Genomic DNA, 21,766 nt, shown 5'->3' with positions numbered 1-21,766 from the left:
TTTAATTTTGAAATGGTATGATTGTGACTGCTAAAAATACTTAAAATGATCCATGGGGAACATAATCAAGATTAGATTTTATTGATTACATATGAACAAGATTGGCAGTTTAACCAAAATACCTGCTTGTTTTGTTCAGTGACGGTTAAATTTCCTGTCACAACAGCAGCACTTCCTGTCTCACTCTGGGGCCTGCTATGAAAACCACTTCCTGTCGTGGTAAAGACTAAGTAATCTGCTCAACTTTTTCTTGAATTTAAACTGCCACATACAAAATTTAACATGTAAGAGATCACGCTCTTTATTTTTGCACACGTCATTCTCACTTACATAACATTTTAAGGTTTTTGATTAACAGGCTCCCAACCAATGTACAAACATGTTTTATGCAGATAACCTTACATGTCAGTGTCCTTTTAACTTTGACAATTATATTTTAAATTATATGTATTTTTCATACTAAAAATGAGTGGGCTTCAAGTCATTTCATGTCAGTGTCCACACTGTTACTTTAAAGGATCCGTATCCTGTGAAAAATATAGAACAGACACGGATTGATGTGTTAGCATGACAAATATTTCCGGCTACATGTTGAAGTTAATTAAACATTTTTGAGTACAGAATCCTACATACTTTATAGTGTTCCCAGGTGGTTATCTCAGAATACAGGGAATCTCCTGGGCAGTCAGTGGCTACTACTTGTCTATGTCCCAGAATGGTGTAATTCTCCTGGAGGAATCCGTTGCTCACTCCACATTTGACCAGATGATGGCGCACAAGCTCCATGTCATAATGGTAGGGTAAATGAGTGCTGTATTTCCCAATGAAAGCAACACCATACCCAGCAGTATTACGTCCTTTAGTATGAGCCCCTGACCACATCCAACCTCGACCTTCGTAGATGTAGCCATCAGACCCAACCACAAAGCTTGGAGAGACAGCCAGATACACATCATACAGACAAATGACCCAGAATGTGACCTTTTACCACTTTTAAGCATTTTACATTTTTATGCTTATAAACATTAGCCTATAACTGTTCCAAGACCAGTTGCTGGCTTCTAAGGTAGCATCCGATCTTAAAGGGAGTTCACACAAAAATTAACGTTCCAAATCCGTAAAACCTTCGTTCATCTTCGGAACACAAATTAATATCTTTTTGATTAAATCTGAGAACTTTCTGTCCCTCTATAAACAGCTACTCAACTACCACTTTGACGCTTCAAAAAGTTCATAAAGAGATCGAAAAAATTAATCCACATTAGGCTAATTGAGGGGTTTAGTCAAAATTTTCTGAAGAGACAAGATCACTTTATATGATTAACAGATTTAATTTAGGCTTTTATTCAAATGTAAACATTGATCAGCGTACATAAATAGAACACAAGATTGAACCTCATTGGTTCTTGTGCGTTAAACGAACAAGTTCGAGCTTTCGTTTACCACAATAGTCCAGGCAAAATAGCGTTTTACGACAGACTAATTGTAAAAATTTTTTTGCAGCTTAGATCATTTCTATGAGGTGTCCAGAACAACATACTAAAAGTCCTAAGAAATCCTAGTTGAGGAAATATGTTAAATTCTCATCAATCCGAGATGTGTGCCAATAAGGCCAGGCAACAATACATCCCAATGGGGCTATTTTTTCCCCTTACTCCTATCAAAATGAAACTTTACACAATGAAAGTACCCATGAAAAGTCAATTTTTTTGTATTACAAGTTTCTTTGAAAATGAATTTTAATATGCAAATGAGCTATACACTAATCGAATATGCCCAAAATACACCCAAATAGGCCTAATTTGCATAGGCAGAAACACCATTCATATGTATGACAAATACATCGGCCCAATCTTCATCCAATCATCCTACTGCCAATGGGTGATGGCAATGCTACTTTTAGACTGGCCTCTAACCTGAAAACTGCCTGGCTTGGTAGTACCTGCCAAGGGTATAACCACCGCCGGTATAGTCTTCAGGGTCACGGAGGCACACAAGCCTCTCCACCATGACAAGGTAGCAACAACAGGGGAGATTTCTTTTTGGTGTTTTTTATTTTAGCTTAGTTTTTTCTTTCTTTAACTAACCTAGATATTGCTGTTGTAAAACTACTTTACAAACAGTTGAAGTCTGATGTGTGGCCCGCCTGGTCTGAAATACTTGCTAACTACAAAAAGAGAAGCAGTTTTGGTACCATACCATACCATCTTCTTCCACTTATCCGGGGCCGGGTCACGGGGGCAGCAGTCTAAGCAGAGATGCTCAGACTTCCCTCTCCCTAGACACTTCCTCCAGCTCTTCCGGGGGGACACCGAGGCGTTGCCAGGCCAGCCAGGAGACATAGTCTCTCCAGCGTGTCCTAGGTCTTCCCCGGGGTCTCCTCCCAGTGGGATGTGCCCGGAACACCTTCCCGGGAAGGCGTCCAGGAGGCATCCGGAACAGATGCCCGAGCCACCTCAGCTGACCCCTCTCGATGTGGAGGAGCAGCGGCTCTACTCTGACCTCCTCCCGAGTGACCGAGCTTCTCACCCTATCTCTAAGGGATCGCCCAGCCTTTCCCGACTGAGGACCATGGCCTCGAATTTGGAGGTGCTGATTCTCATCCCAACCGCTTCACACTCAGCTGCAAACCGTCCCAGTGCATGCTGAAGTTCCTGGTCTGAAGAGGCCAACACGACAACATCATCCGCAAAGAGCAGAGATGAAATTGTGTTGTCTCCAAACCTGACACCCTCCGGCCCCTGGCTGCGCCTAGAAATTCTGTCCATAAAAATTATGAACAGAACCGGCGACAAAGGGCAGCCCTGCCGGAGTCCAACATGCACCAGGAAGAAGTCTGACTTACTGCCGGCAATGCGAACCAAGCTCCTGCTCCGGTCGTACAGGGACCGGACAGCCCTTAGCAAAGGACCCCGGACCCCATAATCCCGGAGCACCCTCCACAGACACAGTCGCATGCCTTCTCCAAATCCACAAAGCACATGTGGACTGGTTGGGCAAACTCCCTTGAGCCCTCCAGCACCCTGGAGAGGGTATAGAGCTGGTCCAGTGTTCCACGGCCTGGACAAAAAACGCACCGTTCCTCCTCAATCTGAGGTTCTACTATCGGCCATAATCTCCTCTCCAGTACCCTGGCATAGACTTGTGAGGCTGAGAAGTGTGATCCCCCTGTAGTTGGAACACACCCTCCGGTCCCCCTTCTTGAAAAGAGGGACCACCACCCCGGTCTGCCATCCCAGAGGCACTGTCCCCGACTGCCACGCGATGCTGCAGAGGCGTGTCAGCCAAGAAAGCCCCACAACATCCAGAGACTTGAGGTACTCAGGGCAGATCTCATCCACCCCCGGTGCCTTGCCACCGAGGAGTTTCTTGACTACCTCTGTGACTTCAGCTTGGGTGAAGGATGAGTCCACCTCTGAGCCCTCAGCATCTGCTTCCTCAATGGAAGACGTGATGGCGGGAAGTATTCCTTCCACCGTCCAATGACATCCCAAGTTGAGGTCAACAGCTGCCCACCTCTACTGTAGACAGCGTTGGTAGGACACTGCTTCCCTCTCCTGAGGCGCCGGACGGTTTGCCAGAATCTCTTCAGGGCCAGCTGATAGTCCTTCGCCATGGCCGCACCGAACTCCTCCCAGGCCCGAGTTTTTGCCTCCACAACCACCCGGGCTGCAGTTCGCTTGGCCTGCCGGTACCCGTCAGCTGCCTCAGGAGTCCCACAAGTCAACCAGGCCCGATAGGACTCCTTCTTCAGCTTGACGGCATCATTTACTTCCGGTGTCCACCACCGCGTTCGGGGATTGCCGCCTCGACAGGCACCGGAGACCTTACAGCCACAACTCTGAGCGGCCGCTTTGACAATGGAGGTGGAGAACATGGTCCAGTCGGACTCAATATCTCCAGCCTCCCTCGGGATCCGGTCGAAGCTCCGCCGGAGGTGGGAGTTGAAGATCTCTCTGACAGGAGACTCGGGCAAACGTTCCCAGCAGACATTTGCAGACTCGGCAGACCCAAGCGTACTGTACAATTTGGCAAAGTCTGGCAAAATTATTTTAAAGAGCTGGAATGTCTGGAAAGTGTGTCTATCTGGTTTTTCATCTGTGGAGGAATGTCATTAGGTAAGGCTTGTTCGAAAAAAAAATATATAAGAAAAAGAAATTAGAAAGCAACTGGAGGCAAGATTGTGCAATCAATTCTTAAAGGGGGGGTGAAATGCTATTTCATGCATACTGAGTTTTTTACACTGTTAAAGAGTTGGATTCCCATGCTAAACATGGACAAAGTTAAATACTCCTTCCGGTTTGTCACAAGTTTCGGAAAGTTTTTTTCGAGTATGGGCATGTGTGACGTCAGATGTGGCGGAATTTCCTTATATGGGTCCTAAGGGCACTCCTCACGGAAGGGCGCACGCGCGCGCGCGCACTCGTAGACCAGAGCAAGAGAGCGAAAGCAGTACCTCATCAAAGCGCTCTGCTCGGCTTTTGGGAAGTCAATGTCACCAAAGAAGTGGGTTTTTGGTTGCCAGGGCAAGACAACCCGGCACAGATTCCCAAAGAACCGGTGGGACCAGTGGATGGAGTTTGTTTTTTCTGAGCATCAACGGAGTTGTGCAAGACTGTTTGTTCCCTGCATTTCGACGATGATTGTTTTATAAACAAAGCCCAGATTGACGGATTTGCAGATCGTCTAATGCTTAAGGATCGAGCAGTCACAATGATAAAGGTTCGCGGCCGTGCGTTGGAACCGGGCTGTGAGTAAAACTGCTTCAAATGTCTCTGTGTGTTGTTAGCTCGGCACGTTAGCACAGCTTTAGCTTCGCCCACACGGCCCGCCTCCAGCCGCTCTGTTTTTTCCGGAAAGACTCGGTACAGCCTATCTTTCTTTTATAAATATAATAAAACTAAAGACTTTTTGGAGATATGAAGGATGCAATACTATTCTATAGGTACTCAAGATTAACAGGAGATTGAGTGAAAATGAGCATTTCACCCCCCCTTTAAGGTCAATATAAGTCTTTTTGTGGCAAGTAACCCAGGTAAGTGTGGCAAGTGACTGTTTATGCATAGGTTAACTTACTGAATGGACATGAATGTGTTAGTTATTTGGCCCCTGTTTTTTCTACTTGTGACTTTATGGTTTCTCAGCCATAAGTCAATTAGGCCTAGTGTTGAGCTCATTTGCATATTTAAAATAGATTTTTCAAAGAAACTTGTAAAACAAAAATGTTACTTTTCATGTATACTTTCACTCTGTGAAGTTTGATTGTGATAGGAGTAGGGAAAAAATAAGTCCATTAGGGTATTTTGGGCATACTCGATTAGTATATTGCTCATTTGCATATTCAAATTCATTTTCAAAGAAATTTCTAACACAAAATGTTGTACTTTTCTTGTAGACTTTCATTGTGTAAAGTTTTTTAGGAATAAAGGAAAAAATTAAGCCTATTTGGGTGTATTTTGGGCATATTCGATTAGTGTATAGCTCATTTGCATATTAAAATTCATTTTCAAAGAAACTTGTAATAGAATTTTTTTTACTTTTCATGGGTACTTTCATTGTGTAAAGTTTCATTTTGATAGGAGTAAAGGAAAAAAATAGCCCCATTGGGGTGTATTGTTGCCTGGCCTTATTGGCACACATCTCGGATTGATGAGAATTTAACATATTTCCTCAACTAGGATTTCTTAGGACTTTTAGTATGTTGTTCTGGACACCTCATAGAAATGATCTAAGCTGAAAAAAATTATTTTACAATTAGTTCTATTTTTGGCTCCAAAATGAGTTACTTTGCCTGGACTACAACTGATGCGTGAGTTGATGAATGTTAATATGTGAATAAAAACCTAAATTCAATCTGTTCATCATATAAAGCGATCGTCTCTTCAGAAAAATTGGGACTAAACCGCTCAATTCATATGGATTAGTTTTACTAACTTTTTGAAGCGTCAAAGTGGTACTTGCATAGCTGCAATGGAGGGACAGAAAGCTCTCAGATTTCAGCAAAAAGATCTTAATTTGTGTTTCAAAGATGAACAATAGCCTAATGGGTTTGGAACAACATGAGGGTGAGTAAATAATGAATTTAAAATTTTTGGTTGAACTATCCCTTTAAATGTAACTTTATATGGGACTGATTTGAAATGGCATAGCCAGCAACTCTGTCATCATTCTAAAAGCACTCCTCTGAGGAGTCCATTGAGGAGACTCGACTTACAATAACAATTAGCATTAGCATGTTGCTAAGCTAACTTTGCTATACTTTATTACTTTTACTCCATGATTTTTTTGCTCAACACATCCTGTATTCTGCCTACTATTTTAAATATAGTATGCCACAGTAAGAGACACCAATTAATAAAATATTTAAAATATATTATAGATTTCTTTGCATACTCTGATTTTTTAAATATAGTATTATGTATAAAATATAATTTCTCAATATGTTTAAATGTTTATTTCGATTTGTAATGTTCATCGTCATAGCGATGTATTCTGGGATTGTTTTCTCACAAAGAACCGTTTGGAACAGCTTTCATGCTGGGATGCTCTTTGTAGGCAGTACATTACATTAGGTTTCGGAATAAAGCACATGTGACAGAATCATGCTGAAGCAGATGTTACCTGTAGCCTAAGTCGTACCAACCCCGGCCCTTCTGGTGGAAATGTTGCATTGCCCTCATATTTTCGGAGCACGTCTGAAGGTTTAAACAGGGTTTGCTGGGAATCTCTGTGTGGTGAATATACAGATATTGCAGGGGTGGAGACAGAGGGGCGAGAGGAACCTGGGGTGGCGCTGCTCCCCATATACATCTAGGAATGATGGCAGGACACTCTGAAGGAGGGTTACACATTTGTCAGCATGGCAATTGTCACCAAACACCAGTATTTAAACAGGCAATTTTATTTGGTCAACTGGACATACCTGCACTTACCCATGTAACGTAGCACAAACTCTTTAATTCCCTTTTCTATAAGACTTTCCATCCCAATGTCCCCATGTTGTTGATGAGTATCTAGTGCATGTGCTACCTTCTCTTGAAGCAGTGATGAATTTGTGATCTTTTTAAAATTATGTCTGCGATAGCGACCTCTCAGAAGAGTGTCTGAGACATGATCCAACTCTTCCATTGTCGCTGAGTAGTAGCTCCTCAGTAGTTTGCTTAAGTTTATTTCAGTGCTGTTAACAACAGAAAGGTGCTTCCCAAGTATGGCTCCGTCCATTCCACCATTGACCAGAGCATCAGTGGCCAATGATGGCACGCCTGAAAGAGTAAAAACCTTAGGAGCAGATACACTGTCCCAACAACCATCCGGCCCAAGTTGCTCAGGTGGAGTTGCGTTCCGAAACTGCAGAAATGACAGGCCTAAGTTCTTGGCCAGTGGGAGTAGGTAGAAACCGTGAGGCTGGTTACTGTATTCATTAGCTCGTAGCCCAGATTCAAGACCTAAAAGGAGAGGAGCAAGGGCAATCGTTGTGCCATCAGGAGTCAGAACAACTCCCCTCTCTTCGTGACCATCTGTTATGAAATGATGAATGGCTTGGTTGAAGAAATTGGAGAGATTGTGGTTTATATTGAGCAGCTCTGTGAAGCTGTTGTTTTTGTAGTGAATTTCATCTCTGTTGTCAGATGATCCCAAAAATTCATGTGTGATATTGTCAATTTGGTCTGCAATCTTGTGTAGACTCATCAGTAAAGCCAGCGGGCTTAGTCTTGGGTTTAAATCTTCTAAGTGTGTAACAGCAGTAATAAAGTTCTCCATGTTCCTCAGATGAACTGCTGTAACTAAAATTATAATGACTTTAAGCGACTGACATGGGAAGCCTTGCACATTCAAGTTAAAATGGCCGTGCCTGCTCTTATAGTATGTTAAAAATAAGATGGATACATGCTGAACAAAGCAGAACTACAATTACATTATCTAGTCAGTTAGTCAGATTGGACAGGAAATTAAAATATAAAATTTGAATATAATTAAATAGAACATTTATTGTTTACATACCTGAGCTCTGAATGACTATGCATATCCCAGACATGGTAATAATCCATAGTGCTCCAGGTGTCATTATCAGTACTAAATATTACTTCTTGGTACTAAGTGCTTGAGCTGAATGCAGTGTATGAGTACTTGTGCTGAAACACCGAAGGCAGGACACTCCAAATTCTGCAATTTAGCGTCAGTCAGGTGGTATTCCACCATGATAAACATGTTTTTGTGGTATGTCAGAGTATGTGTGTACTCTGATGTGAGTAAAGGTCTACCCCAGAATTAGAATTTAGCTACAGATATTGATTTTTGGATGGCATTGACAGATCTGCTGTTCTGTTTGTTGCGTAAGGAGGAGTACCAAATGAGGGAGGTAAAGGTCATAGCTAGATGTTGTGTTTTATAATGTAATGGCAAAAAAGTAGTTGAATGTGCATTCATTTATCTGAAGACTGAGCAACAACTGTCTGTATTTAGTAACAGCCTATGAAGGCACTATTTTTCAATGAATTTGTTGATTTACAAGAACAGCAAAGAAACTGAGTTAAGAGATCTTCCCTCTAGTGGCCAAGAGAAGCATTGAAATTAAAGAAGCAGCAAATGTTTTGTCAAAAAGACCCAAGGCTGTTTTAGAACACTAGATAACTTATGAATACTGAGTGCCAACTATTTGTTTAGTGAAATTCTGGGCATTATTCAATAAACACTTTAAACAGTAGTATGTTCTATGTATACAGAAAATGTGCAATATGCAGAGTATAAATACTGTTTTATTTACTGCAGAAATATTATTACGTTAGCCAAAGTTTTCTACCAATAATGTACCACTTCTAAATTTGTTAATAATAGCTCCCATTGTTTTGAGAAACACCTTGAGTGCTGTTTGAGCTGCAAATAATGCTTTTAACCCAGTTGCATGTCATAAATGACATGCTTAGCATTTGAACATATTTTAATAAGTTTTATTTAAAGGTTGGGGCTTGATGGCGTCCTTTAAGGTTAAAGTATTTATGGCATTTTGACATGTAAAAAACAAAACAAAACAAAAAAACAGATTTGTTTTCCAGAATTTATTTCATGTGCATGTGGTTTCACAAATGAATAGATAAAAGTAGATAAAAGTGAATAAATCCATTGACATGTAATTCCCAATGTTCTGTAGATTGTGCCAAGTGAAATTATTAGACAAATAAAATTTATATACTGTATACATTTATATAATTTCAAAGGTCTTTTACGGGCATTGTCTGTCAACAGGATGGAATTTGTTTGCTTTCAGTGCCATTTCAAATATTGAAATATCTGTAGGATAATGAAACCCACAATATTTGTCTGTAACATTTTTTTGTTTTATATATAATACTAATAGCAAACATTCAGAGGGAACATAAAATGCTATAGAAAATTACAGTTTTCTGAGGTACCTGACTGTATGATAATATAATAGTAACATGATATATAATTACACTTCTGGCACAACACACACCTTTATTTATTTTATCCAGGATGTGTAAGGCAGATCATTTTAATTTTGAAAAAAATCAAAGTATCATTCAAAATTCTATTTTGTTGCTAACTTGTCTGAGCTGTATGCATTGCTGGAATATATACCAAATAAATGAGAAAGTGCAGTATATTCAAGGACAATTATTCAGTACAAAACAGTGAACAGCCATTTACCCGCAGTTGAGACATACAAATTTGAGACATAAAAATACAGATGGTCTTTTACCCAAGATCTGAGTGAGGGTAAAAACTAGGTGTTGGGACCACCAGGTTTCATTCAGATGTTTAAGAATAATTAAAGAGCCTGAAAAAAGAATACATAGTCTCATGGTGCTATACTGGAATATGGGCATATTTGCAGCCACAGAGGTCAATGTAAAATTGGGGGTTGTGGTAAATGATATAACAATAATAATAACAATAAAAAAATACTATTGAATCGTGTATGGGGCGAATGCCTGGTCGAACAGCAGTGCTTTGTTGCAGTCAAACGAAACATAATTATGATCTAAATAATGACCTTTGCAAAAGAAAATTGTGGTTCTTTGATAAGAGGATAAGAATACCATGTTTGGACAGCATGGTAAGAGGAATTTATTCAGTAGATTTGGTTCCATTGTAGTCACTCTGCATGTCCGCATCATCCTCTGCAGCATCAGAGCTGTCAATCATTCCCCGTCTGCCACCACCTCCAGAGCGCCTCGTTGAGGTGGTGAAGGATGATGGTTCATTTCCTCGCCTGAAAAGTTACAGCAAATCTTAGCATAAAACACAAAACTTTCAATGTAGGTTAGCCCTTAAGCAGCAAGTTAGGTTTCTCAAACCCTTTTGAACCAAGGAACCAATTTCATAATCCCAAACTGTTCACAGGAAGCCCACAAGAAGTCAATGTGATTGAACTTTTTTTTTTTTTAATAGGTTTTTATTGCAGAACTTCCAGTGAACTATCCTGATTCGTACATGACTCCCAACATGTTCAATTTGGCAGTGTTGAAGCTTAATATATAATTTTTCTCCATCCATCCATCCATCCATCCATCCAAACTCTGGAGCACCCAAAGTGCTCCCATCCCAACATGAGGAGAACATGAAAACTGGCGGATGAGCTGCTTGTGAGTAAGAACACAGTGCTGCGCTTCACTATGAAACACGCAGAACATATGTTTATTTCATTAAATCACATCCTTTCGCGATTTGATAATCGCAATAAGACATATTGTGATTTCAATTTTATTTTGATTAATCATGCAACCTTAATGCAACTCACTGAGCCACCCTATATATTTCAAATACAATTTGAGAATATTTACTCAAGGCCCCCTGGAGGGCCACACACCCAGGTTTGAGAAATGCTTTATTATTAAAAGAATATTGCACAAAATATATTAATCAAAGAGGCCTTGATTTAAAAGATGTTAAGAATTTCAGTAACAGTTCATATGTGAGAAAAAGCAACAAGTCACTTCTATACCAGCATCCTAATGTATACCATAAGTCACCAGAATTCAGCCACAGGCATCCTTTACAGTGGGAATTGGTATCAGATATCAGTTAAGATTTGTTAAGGTTAAAGGCAGTGTTAAAACCTCATTCGTAAACCTGTAAACAGGCTAAATGAGGTTGGTTCAGAAAACTGAACCATGCTTTGAGACGGAAGAGGGAAATATGGTGTAATATGCAAGTCTGATAAATATTAAAATTAAGACTGTGCAAGAATGAGCTTTCCATCAAGTGCATTAAAATTAGGATTTAGAGGAGGGACCATTAATCGTGGAAGCATTTATAAACAATTAATACCTGATACATAGTATTACGTTTATAATTATAAAATGGATAGTTCTGGTCATGGATGCTGATTGGTCAATAAATTGTTTCCGTTGTTTAAGTAATCTATATAAATTGAGCGGTTTAATCCAGGGATGATCGCTTCATATGATGAACAGATTTAATTTATTCACATATAAACATCAACGCTCAAATGTGCATGCTTGATGTGAGAAAACCAAAAAGGTTTGTTTTCGCATGTCACACAAGTATGCTTATTGTTGGAATGAAATGGAAGTTGCGATAGTCTTTTCTTCCCTGTAGTGACATATATCCGAGTGATATATGTGTGTATAACAGCTTCTCGCACAAGACGGGCGAAATTCGACTTAGTCTATCAGGAATTGATTGGGTTGTTGTGGTTTGCTATTGGTCGATCTCATGTGAGTGACAGGTTGTCCCGCCCTCACACCAGTAAACACGACATCAGAAAAGAGAAAAGATGTCATTCCAAGAGGGATCTTCATTTGTGTTTTAATGATGAACGAAAGGCTTTTGGGTCTAGAACGACATGAGGGCGAGTAAATGATGACAGAATTGAGATTTTTCAGTAAAGTAACATTACTACTTATCCACTATTGCTTAAACAGTCTTATGTGTGCTCTCTGCGATTGTTAAAATAGATGTAATAAACCATATTTCACTCTTGCAGGCAAGAAATATGTTTGTGACAAGTAAAAGGAAAGATTTGTGAAGAGTACATCTTCTGTGTCAAATTTTGAGCACAGAGGTACCTGCATAGTCACTGTGTGGGTTCAGGATTGCCTCTGCAACAGAGATAGACAATCTTCGTTTTGCAGTTTGTAAAAGGAAGGGATTTGGGCTGCGCTAACAAGCACTGAGTCTAAAAGTGTATTCATTACCCATTTCACTACTTCCTGTTGTGCTCAACCACTTTGACATTAGACGCCATGTCTTTAGAGTGCTCTACGTACCTGAGTTTGCTCTTGAGGGTATTGACCTCACGGCTCATGGCATCATTGGTCTCTGTGGCCTCATCCAGCTCTCTCTGAAGCTTCCTGCGGGCCGCAGTGATTCGCTGGGACTCCTCCTCGCTCTCTTCCAACTGCCTCTTCAACTGTTTGACGCGAGCATTCGCCTTATCCGCCTGTGAAAAACAAATGCTTTTTCAGGCCTAGCACAGTTATAAGATAATTTTCCTTTTGACTGTAGGTATGATCTCTACATTTTATGGGGAAAGAGGACAGAGTATAGCTGCTGTATGGCTAACCTGGTCTTTGTATTGTTCTGCTTGTTTTCGTTCATCCTCCACTTGGGTCATAATATCCTTCAGTTTCTTGTCCTTCTGGCGAACTGCCTTTGCTGTGTTCTGCTTTTCTCTGCATAAAAAAAAAAAAAAAAAAAAAAAAAATCAGTTTTCAAAATCAGTTTTTTTTTTCAGTTGGCCTTCCTGAGATCTTCATGCAGTACCGTTTTTAATTTATTCTTGTGATGGCAAAGCTGAATTTTCAGCATCATGACTCCAGTCTTCAGTGTCACACGATCCTTCAGAAATAATTCTAATATGCTGATTTGCTGCTCAAGAAAAATTGCTGCTTAATATTTTTGTGGAAACTGTGATCATTTTTTTAGGATTGATGATTAATAGCATGTTTAAAAGAACAGCATTTATTTATTTATTTTTTTGTAACATTATAAATATCTTCATCTGCTGTATTAATTTTTATATTTATTGATTTATTATTATTATTTCAATTTTTTAACAGAGTATTTCTTTCATAAATATCTTATTGGTGGTAGTATATGAATATATGACTTGGTGGTTTAAGTATTTTATGTTAATATGAAGGGTTAAAGTATATAATATAATACTTATTATTGAAAAATGTTGTTTACCATTATAAAGCCTTTAAACTAAAGGATTTTTGTTTATTGATTTATTGTTTATTTATTTGTGTATTGATGTCAAAACTAATTATTAACAGATTATCTGGAAAACATTTGCGTTGTAAAAAATCCTTTAAAAATGTGATTTTATAACCCCAGTAACAGAATATTAGATAGACATTTTAAATCAAATAAAATTTGTATAGCACTTTTCAAAATAAATATTTGTAGAAAATAATGCCACAACCATTAAACACATGTACAAACAATTTATGAATGAGGGAGAGATGAATTACATCCTCACAAAAACTGAAGGTGTGAAATCTTTTTAATTTCTATTAACCGTTCTCTGCTCCCCATTGGGGAGCTTTAGAATGAACTACTTGCCTGCTCTCCTGCTCAAGTTGTTCCTCCAATTGTGCCACTTTGGCCTCAAGAGCAGTAATTGAGGACTTAAATTTGGATTTAACTTGGTTCTCCATCTCCAGGAGTTTAGCTTTCAGCTCTTTATTCTGTCTCTCCATCAACTGTTTGGCGCTCTCGTTCTTTTGGGATGTGGTGCGTTCGGCCTGGAGCTCGTTGGTTAGCTGGTCGACCTGAAGGATGTAGAAAACAGCTGAGCAAATGACGCGGTTTTCATACAAATTACAAAGTCTCCGTAATGGCATTTCCATTGATGAGTGTGTTTATGCCTACATATTGTACACCTTAATTTATGTGATTTATGTATAATATATTTTGAAATCAAAATGTATCATACTTTTCTTGATATCTGCGACAGATGGTCATGGCTCCATAATATAATACATGTACCTGCTGGACACTCTTCCTCAGCCTGTCATTGAGCATCTCCATATTGCCCTGCTCCTCCTCCAGCTCTTCCTCCAGCTGTTGAATCTTCGCTTCTAACCGTCTCTTCTCGTCAGACAGCGCAGACCTTTGAGGTTCAGTCAAGCCACACATTAGTTTAAATCAGAATGTGCTTAGAGCACATTTTTGCCTTAATGTTTCGCTACACAATCTGTGCTGGTATGTCTATAAAGTGATATATTTCTAGAAATCTAGAACTACACTCTGTTCCCATACAAACAGACACACTAAAGTATGTCTACTATTAATTGTAACAGTGAACCACATATTCCAACGGAAGTCAATATATCAGAGTATCAAAATAAATTCCACAGGATTAGAATATCGCTATGATATTTTGTGTTGTCATACTCACTTTCCAGATGTGTTGCTGGCCAACTCATCAGCCAGTTCATCTCTCTCAGCTTCAGCTTGCTTTTTAGCCCTCTCAGCTGCAGCCAAGTCCTACATTCAAAGAATTTAACTGAATTCCTCAGTAATCAAGGTGAGATGATCATGCAAATCACTTCAGCTGAACCCCTTAAACTTCATTATATAGTTTAAATTACCCCTTAAGATTTTAAGTAATGCAAGCATTTTAATAAATACAATGAATTTCACAAAGTATTCTAATTTATTTAGTTATTTTCCATTGTTATTGTTAAACTGATCTATATCAGTCTTTTAAATTTATTTTCAAAATATACTATTTCTGTATTTGCATTTCTATCACAATCAAACCCTCTGCAGTTCCATCATGAACCCATAGGGGTTTTGTGAAAACTCTAAGTTAGCCTATTCAAATAATCCAGAATTGTATTAGTTTGGAAACAATATATTAGTTGGTTTAGTGTGTTGTTTACTGAAGCCTCACCTCTTGCATCTGTAGAAGTTCAGCCTCCAAAGTCTTGGCCTTCCTCTCGTTCTCCTTGGCACTGGACAAAACTTCCTCCCTGGCAGTTCGAGCATCATCAAGTTCTCTTTGGAAGTCCTTCATTTGAGCCTAAAGTATACACACCAAAGTAAAAGTAAAACACCTAAATAATTACTAAAGGCAAGAATTTCGGTTCATTTTTGTGACACGCTCCAGTTCACGGAGACAGAGACGGCAGAGAGCGCATCCTGTGTGTTTTCTTTATTTTACAAAGGCACAACGTTTTCTTGTTATTGTGAATTTGCACAAATAAAGTTTAGTAAAGTAGACAATTTTCAAATAATATATTACTCTTATCTGTATGACCGAAAATGAAGGATTTTAAGTTGTTTCCGCTATTGTCAGGAAAAAATGGAAGTGACCGTTTGGATTTCCTGCTTGACATACTGTATTTACCACAAAAAAATGCTGTTAATGATCTGTCCTTCACGGACTGCTACTAACCAACTAATACAAAGTTGGTCGACTAAGCCTCTTCTAGTCAACTAACGTTTAGTCAACTATTAGGGGGCAGCCCTAAAATTCACCCATGTATAAAATTTCGTTTTCACCTGGAGCTTGCGGAGCTGCTTGATCGCCTCGTCTCGACCCTTGTTAGATGTCTCAATCTGGCCTTCAAGGTCCTTTACGTCTCCCTCCAGTTTCTTCTTGGAAGCAGCTATTGCAGTCCTTTGCTTGCGCTCATCTTCAAGTTCAGTTTCCAGCTCACGCACCTGTTGGAAAAGATCTTTGTTTAAACCCTTATACACATGGATGTGGATGTCACAGTCTGAGCGAAGAAGAGGTACTGCACCTGTTTGACCAACTGCCTCTTCTTCTCCTCCCCTTGCTCATCTCTGCCCTGGAGATCTCGCTCAAACTGGGCTTTTAGAGCCTGCATGTTGACTTCTAGACGCAATTTTGCATCCTCTGCAGCCTGTAATTCATCCTCCAGCTCTTCCAACTGAGTCTTCATCTCTTCTACCTGAGCCTCCAGGCCACGTTTTGACTTCTCAAGCTCATGCACCTAAAATTTGAAAATGAGTTTGATTGAAATTTATCTTACTTCAATGGAAGGTTTGTTTATGATTGATTTGTTTAATGGTTTACACTTTGAACTTACGCTCTTGCCCACATCATCTTTGGAGCTGACCAGGTCCTCCATTTCAGCACGAAGGGCTTTATTGGCTCTCTCGAACTCCTCACGGGCATCTTGAGCTTCTTCGAGAGCTCTAGCTAAAGACAGAGCCTTGGTCTCCTTCTCTCTGGCCTCAGCCTCTGCACGATCTCGCTCATCTGCATACTTATTAGAGATGCTCTTCTCCTCAGCAAGCATCTGAAAGGAAGCAGTAGAAGTGAAGATATGTCCACACCCAATCGAAAAACATGTAACTGATTAAGTAGACATATTGCGTAGTATTTTAAGAGATAATCAGAAACCTGATCAAACTTCTTCTGTTTCTTCTCAAGATTGGACACCAGCTGTCTCTGGTTGTCCAAGTCCATCAGTGTGTCCTCAAGCTCCTGTTGCAGTCTATTCTTGGTCTTCTCAAGCTTGTCATAGGCTGCTGCCTTCTCCTCAAACTGAGTATTGGATGCCTCCAGGTCTCTCTGCAGCCGCTTCTTACTCTCCTCTAAAAGTTCTGCATTACCTGACACCTCTTCCAGCTTCTTCTTGAAGTCAGAGAGCTGTGGATGCAAAGAATATTCAATGGGTAAATATTGGGGTGTGAATGGAGTAAGACCACAGATTATTTATCTTAATATCGCTAACCTTACCTGAATGTTCAATGTGGAGACATGTCTCTCCACGTTCCTCTTTGCTTCTGCTTCCTCCTCAAGCTGCTCCTGTAGGGCATTGCGCTCATCCTCCATTTGTCGTAGTTTGGTAGAGAACTGGAGCTTTTGTCTTGTCTCTTCAGCCAGCAGCTCCTAAAAACATCGGAGTCAAAATCCAAAATACATTAAGCCAACAACTCAAACCCTTTCCACATCGATAAATAATGGTGTTAGCTTAAAGCTTCTGGTTTGAAGCTATTATTAAAAAACACTCAATAACATAGCACATACTTGTGTATCTTGGACTTGAGAACTCAAGCTTGCCACATCTTTGCTAAGCTTTATGTTCTTCCCCTCTGCTTCATTAAGAAGGTTGGTAACGCTCTCCAGTTCCACCTGTCAAAGAACCACATGTTAAACACACTGTGTTTGCTCTAAGATCAAAAACCTTTAAACTTACAAACATGTTGTAGGTTCTCCCAACAGCAACATATCTAATAATACATCCTCCACCATCACTCACAGTAATTTTAGAGACCCGATCTCCCAGCTCAGCTTTCTGCTTCTCGCTGTCATTAAAGCGAGACTGCAGGTCAACAAGCTGTCCTTCCACCTTCTTCCTCTTGTGTTCACCATCCTGTTTGCTCTGAGCAAGAGAACGGATCTCCAGGTGAAGTTCTGATGTCTCCTTCTCCAGAGTTTGCTTGGCTTTCTCCAGGTTTACCTTCACCTAAGAAGCATTTTGTATATATTTTACATAAGCACATATTTTACATAACACAGAGTTCTTCAGAAAGCTGAAGTGTCGACAGAAGATATGGTGGCCTACCCTCTTGGACTGCTCCAGCTGCTCTGTAAGCTCCTCCAAAGCTTGGGTATGTTTCTGTCTCATCTCTTGCACCTGAGCCTCGTGGACACGGCTCTCGTCCTCCATGGCTCTCTTCAAAAGAGTCACCTCCTGCTCACGTTTGGCCCTGAAAAAATACACATCCTGACGATCAGGTCAATGGTGTCTAGTAAACCTTTTGCGAATTTTTTTAATATATTAAATCAATACAATGCACTTCAGATTAAAAATCAGTTCATCATATCCAGACACCTGAGCTCTTGCTGAGTAGCTGTGGTGTCTAATGTGTCCTCCAATTCTGATTTGAGAGCTTCAAGCTCTTCTCCTAAGTCTCTCTTGGTTTTTTCAGCCTTATTCCGGGCAGCCCGCTCTGACTCTAGGTCCTCCTGAAGATCTGAGATGTGTCCCTCCAGCTCCCTGATCTTCTTCAGTGCATTGTTTTTCTGAGCTGTCTCGTCCTCTATTCTGATGTAAATGCAGAGAGAATATAATATTTACTACATGAAAGCACCTCCAAATTAGCTTAATAGATGAAAAATCTGCAATTTGAACGATTTAAATTGCTTAATATCTGTATACCGTGCCAGTGCAGCCTGAAGCTCCTCCTCTTTCTTAGCAAGCTGGGCTTTCAGATCAGCAATCTGAGCTTGAAGTTCAGCAATCTGCTCCTGAAGGTCATTTGATTCACCCTCCAACTTTCTCTTGGCTTTGTCCAGCTCCTGTCGAGTCTTCTCCTCTTTTTTCAAGCGCACTATGATTAAAACAACATATATTATCACTTATAACTGAATCATTTAGTAATCAGACATTAATTGGATTGATTTCCAGACAAACATTATCATTATGTATCAAAAGTAAATAATGGACAAACCCTCCAGTTCTGAGATCATTGACTCATGCTTATTCTTCAGCTTTGTCAGGTTTTTGGATTTTTCTTCTTCTTCAGCTAGGTTTGAGCTATAATCTGCTACCCTTTCTTCTAGAAGCTTCCTCTCCTACAAACAGAGTACTTAAAATTGATTACACCTAAATTTCCACCACCACCGCCAAAATATGCCATCTTGTTTGAAGTCAAACCTTCTGTAATTTGTTGTTATGGTCCTCCATCACCAGGATATCATCCTCTAACTTTTTGATCTTGGCATCACATGTAACCTTCTCCAGTTGCAGCTTCTGACGAGCATCCTCTTCCTCTTCAAGATGTTCCTCAAGATCCTTAGAGCGTTTATTGAGAGATAAGAGAGAGACTAGAGTTTAATCTAAGGACAGAATTCGAAAAAGTACAGGTTGCCTGTGATTGAAAACCAATAGATGATAACCTACTCTGATCTGGTCGTGCATTTTCTTCTTTTCCATTTGTAGGGCTGCACCACGATCCTCCTCTTCTTCCAACCTCGCCTCCATCTCATGCAAGATTTCCTCAAGTTCTTGTTTCTTGCTAGCTAACCGTATTCTCATTTCCTCTGCCTCTGCATAGAGCTCAGTCTCAGCCTGCAATTTCTCCTGGAGCTGGTTCCTTTCTTCCATAAGCTGCAGATGGAAGGATAATATTGTTTGTAATCAGTGTTTAATGAATTGGCATTTAATGCAGAAGGACAACGTCAGGATGTCTGCATACCTGCGTGTGTTTCAGTGAAATGTCTTTTAGCTCAATTTCAAATTTTTGTGAAGATTCTTTGGCCCTTTGGAGCTCCTCATCCTTCAGACTCATCTCCTCCTCTTGGCGTGTCACCTGCAGGAGAGGCTTTACCTGTGGGCATTGAGGGAAATGTGTTTAGATGTAACATAGACAAGTGTTTTTACTAGAAACTAATTGTTAGCATGTTAGCACCATGTTCAACCATTTGTGTCACAGGAAATATAAACAATGTTTATAGTCACATTGTGCAATATATAAGAAATTCAGAAGCTAAGAAATGTCTCACCTTGGTGAAGAGTCTCCACCACTGCCAGTTCCTGAGTTTTAGATAAGCAGCACAGTTCCTCTGGATCACCTTCATAGCTGTCAGCTGTTGCTGCCTCTTAGCAAAGGCCCTACACACGGTTTTATATAAGAATAACTCAAATTTCATAACACAGTTTTCAAAAATACTATATTAGTAAATTTAACTCACTTTCTAGCTAGGAATCCCCTGGCCTGCGCCTGGAAGGCAATGATTATGACCGTAATCTTTAGATCACGCTCTTCTTCCAGCTGGGCCAGGACTCCTGTGCGAAAGAAGATTTTGCTCTGACCAATACGGTAAAGGTTTGGGTCCAGGTCCAGGTGCTTGATCTACAGAAAGGGTTAGGTATAAGAAAAAAGCTTTTAAATTATTATTGTTGTATGATGCTCTTTAACAAGATTTCATTGTATAATATCTTACCATGAGACAGCAGGCCTGCTTGCCATCCATGAAGCCCTTTGGAATAGCATTCGCTGCCAAGATCTCATATCTGTATGTCAAGGTAAAATAAAGAGAATTGCATAAGATACAATTACCTGTGCCATGCAATATATGTGGCACAACATAAATACCACACTTGTATTGGACTGCAAATCTAAATCCAGGTAGGGATGTATTTTTTCACATCTTTCAATGTGATTCTAGAGCAGTGATTTTCAAACACATTTTGTATGTCTCCTTCATTGGACACATTGGACACCCAATTCAACGCTGTGTCTGAAATCGCATAGTGTCTGAGAAGGTATACATTGGAATTTGAATTTACTTTGCTACCGTTAAAAAGTACGGTCTATATAGTATGAATATGAGTAGTATGAATGATATTCGGACGTACTACATCCTCCATGACCTTCCAGCGTCAGTTGCGCTACTTCACTTCCATTCATAAATCTCCCCCTATGGTCTCACAGGTATAGTAAAGTGTCAATCGAATGAACACTTCAGAATCTCAGCGGAAGTAATGTCATCCGGTTACTTTGCACCTTCTTTTTTTTCTGTATTTGGAAATACTTCTCTTTTGGGGTACTGTTTTTCGCTTACTAATAGTAGGGAAGTGTTCGATTTCAGACGCAGTGCAACTCTATGAGCTAGTGAGTGGAGTCAGGCATGTTAGATGAGTGAGACATCCAAAATCTGCAGTGGTGGGGGGTCCCCAGGACAAGTTTGAGAAGCAGTGTTCTAGAGTATTATATACTGTTTTTACAGTTGATATGCAGTTAGATAAAGTCAATAAGTCTCACTAAATGAAAAGCTCCATATAAAATAGTGAGCTACCCACCGCTGCCGGAACTCTTGGAAGACAATTCTGTTGGGGAATCCTTGGCGGCAGATACGAATACCTTCAAGCACACCATTACATCTCAACTGTTCAAGAACCAGGTGGGCATCCAGCTTTCCTGCCTGCAGGTGAAAAATGTACCTTTAACACAACTAGTCTGATAATGTACCCTGTGCCCAAACATTAACATGGTATGCAATAGTGACTTACCCGTTTCTCATGGTTGGGGATAATGCAACGGACAAAGTTTGGCTGCGTGTTGTGCAGTGTGGTCATTAGCTTAGCCAGAGACTCTTTGTAAAGCTGACCCACAGTACGGAACATGCCCTTCTTGGTCTTAGAGGCACTAGGTGCAAAGCTGTCTGACATCTTGGCAATGGTTTCCAATCCAACCACACGGTCAGCTGAGAAACAGAAAATATAGAAGATATCAGCCGTTATTCTTATCTTAGTTAAATTTGCCAATATTCTGCTTTGATTAACCAAAACAAAAAAGTGAGAACATGTACACCAATAATTTAGTGGTCGGAATTGACTGGTTTGCAACCATTTTTATCAACTGTATATTTAGTTTTTAGACATTTCAAGAGATCTAAGAAGCATGCATTGCTCATACTGACCATCTTTCCACAGATCTTGCACGAACGGATTGGAGGAATTATTCAGCAGTGATGTAACATTGTCATTTAAAGGGTCCATGTTCTTGGTCAACCATGATGTGGCATTGTAATCCACCTAATTGAGCGAGAGTAGGTTTGGGTCATGATATTCAATACAGAGGGATGAATTCACTAAGAATTAACTGTGCCCAATGATGCACTGTCTGCATTTTTTTATGCTACTTACAATAAAGGTAAAAATGACCACAAAATTCAAGCTTGACATTATTTGCACAGCACAATTCCCTATCTTGCAATCTAAAATTTTACATAGAAAAAAGGCGTGGTTGCACAGACAATGACTGATGTAAATACTCTGCCGTGCTACTT

The 21,766-nt window shown here is 40.0% G+C and overlaps 2 protein-coding genes across 4 annotated transcripts in view; both read right to left on the bottom strand.

The window, feature by feature from the left end:
- Positions 1-65: 65 nt before the first annotated feature.
- On the bottom strand, positions 66-8,251 carry pglyrp2 (peptidoglycan recognition protein 2). Its single transcript, XM_081380705.1, has 5 exons — positions 8,002-8,251; positions 6,933-7,784; positions 6,622-6,832; positions 634-928; positions 66-527 (listed from the first exon to the last, which is right to left on the bottom strand). Exons 1-5 carry the CDS (start codon positions 8,063-8,065, stop codon positions 507-509), a joined length of 1,443 nt encoding a protein of 480 aa, XP_081236831.1. The 5' UTR covers positions 8,066-8,251; the 3' UTR covers positions 66-506.
- Positions 8,252-8,738: 487 nt separating this feature from the next.
- The window catches only part of myh11a (myosin, heavy chain 11a, smooth muscle), a 32,676-nt gene continuing 19,648 nt past the window's right edge, over positions 8,739-21,766 (bottom strand). For 2 of the 3 annotated variants that reach the window (XM_081380680.1, XM_081380679.1), the window contains 27 exons: positions 21,398-21,512; positions 20,988-21,181; positions 20,778-20,899; positions 19,919-19,988; positions 19,667-19,827; positions 19,478-19,586; positions 19,171-19,302; positions 18,876-19,082; positions 18,630-18,767; positions 18,424-18,547; positions 18,132-18,303; positions 17,805-18,017; positions 17,535-17,679; positions 17,229-17,435; positions 16,997-17,101; positions 16,706-16,858; positions 16,367-16,615; positions 16,050-16,262; positions 15,741-15,953; positions 15,499-15,660; positions 14,888-15,016; positions 14,390-14,478; positions 13,978-14,101; positions 13,552-13,760; positions 12,548-12,656; positions 12,252-12,424; positions 8,739-10,231 (listed from right to left, as the gene is read on the bottom strand). In XM_081380680.1, the coding sequence (XP_081236806.1) occupies positions 10,087-10,231; positions 12,252-12,424; positions 12,548-12,656; positions 13,552-13,760; positions 13,978-14,101; positions 14,390-14,478; positions 14,888-15,016; positions 15,499-15,660; positions 15,741-15,953; positions 16,050-16,262; positions 16,367-16,615; positions 16,706-16,858; positions 16,997-17,101; positions 17,229-17,435; positions 17,535-17,679; positions 17,805-18,017; positions 18,132-18,303; positions 18,424-18,547; positions 18,630-18,767; positions 18,876-19,082; positions 19,171-19,302; positions 19,478-19,586; positions 19,667-19,827; positions 19,919-19,988; positions 20,778-20,899; positions 20,988-21,181; positions 21,398-21,512 (4,182 nt within the window). In that variant the 3' untranslated portion in view covers positions 8,739-10,086. Of the gene's footprint in view, positions 10,232-12,050; positions 12,084-12,251; positions 12,425-12,547; positions 12,657-13,551; positions 13,761-13,977; positions 14,102-14,389; positions 14,479-14,887; positions 15,017-15,498; positions 15,661-15,740; positions 15,954-16,049; positions 16,263-16,366; positions 16,616-16,705; positions 16,859-16,996; positions 17,102-17,228; positions 17,436-17,534; positions 17,680-17,804; positions 18,018-18,131; positions 18,304-18,423; positions 18,548-18,629; positions 18,768-18,875; positions 19,083-19,170; positions 19,303-19,477; positions 19,587-19,666; positions 19,828-19,918; positions 19,989-20,777; positions 20,900-20,987; positions 21,182-21,397; positions 21,513-21,766 lie in introns of all 3 variants that reach the window. The other variant, XM_081380681.1, reaches the window with a different exon arrangement.

Source organism: Scardinius erythrophthalmus (assembly GCF_964197995.2).
Source record: "Scardinius erythrophthalmus genome assembly, chromosome: 12".
NCBI classification, from domain to species: Eukaryota; Metazoa; Chordata; class Actinopteri; order Cypriniformes; family Leuciscidae; genus Scardinius; species Scardinius erythrophthalmus.
This window is presented reverse-complemented; position numbering and strand designations above follow the sequence as displayed.

Bases quoted from the DNA above. Each gene is read 5' to 3' on its own strand.
- pglyrp2 (XM_081380705.1), bottom strand. From the start codon at position 8,065: ATGACACCTGGAGCACTATGGATTATTACCATGTCTGGGATATGCATA. The intron at 929-6,621 runs GTAACATCTGCT...TGTCTCTCCAAG, and splicing joins TGGTACGACTTAGGCTACAG to CTTTGTGGTTGGGTCTGATG. The intron at 528-633 runs GTATGTAGGATT...TATTTTTCACAG, and splicing joins CCACCTGGGAACACTATAAA to GATACGGATCCTTTAAAGTA.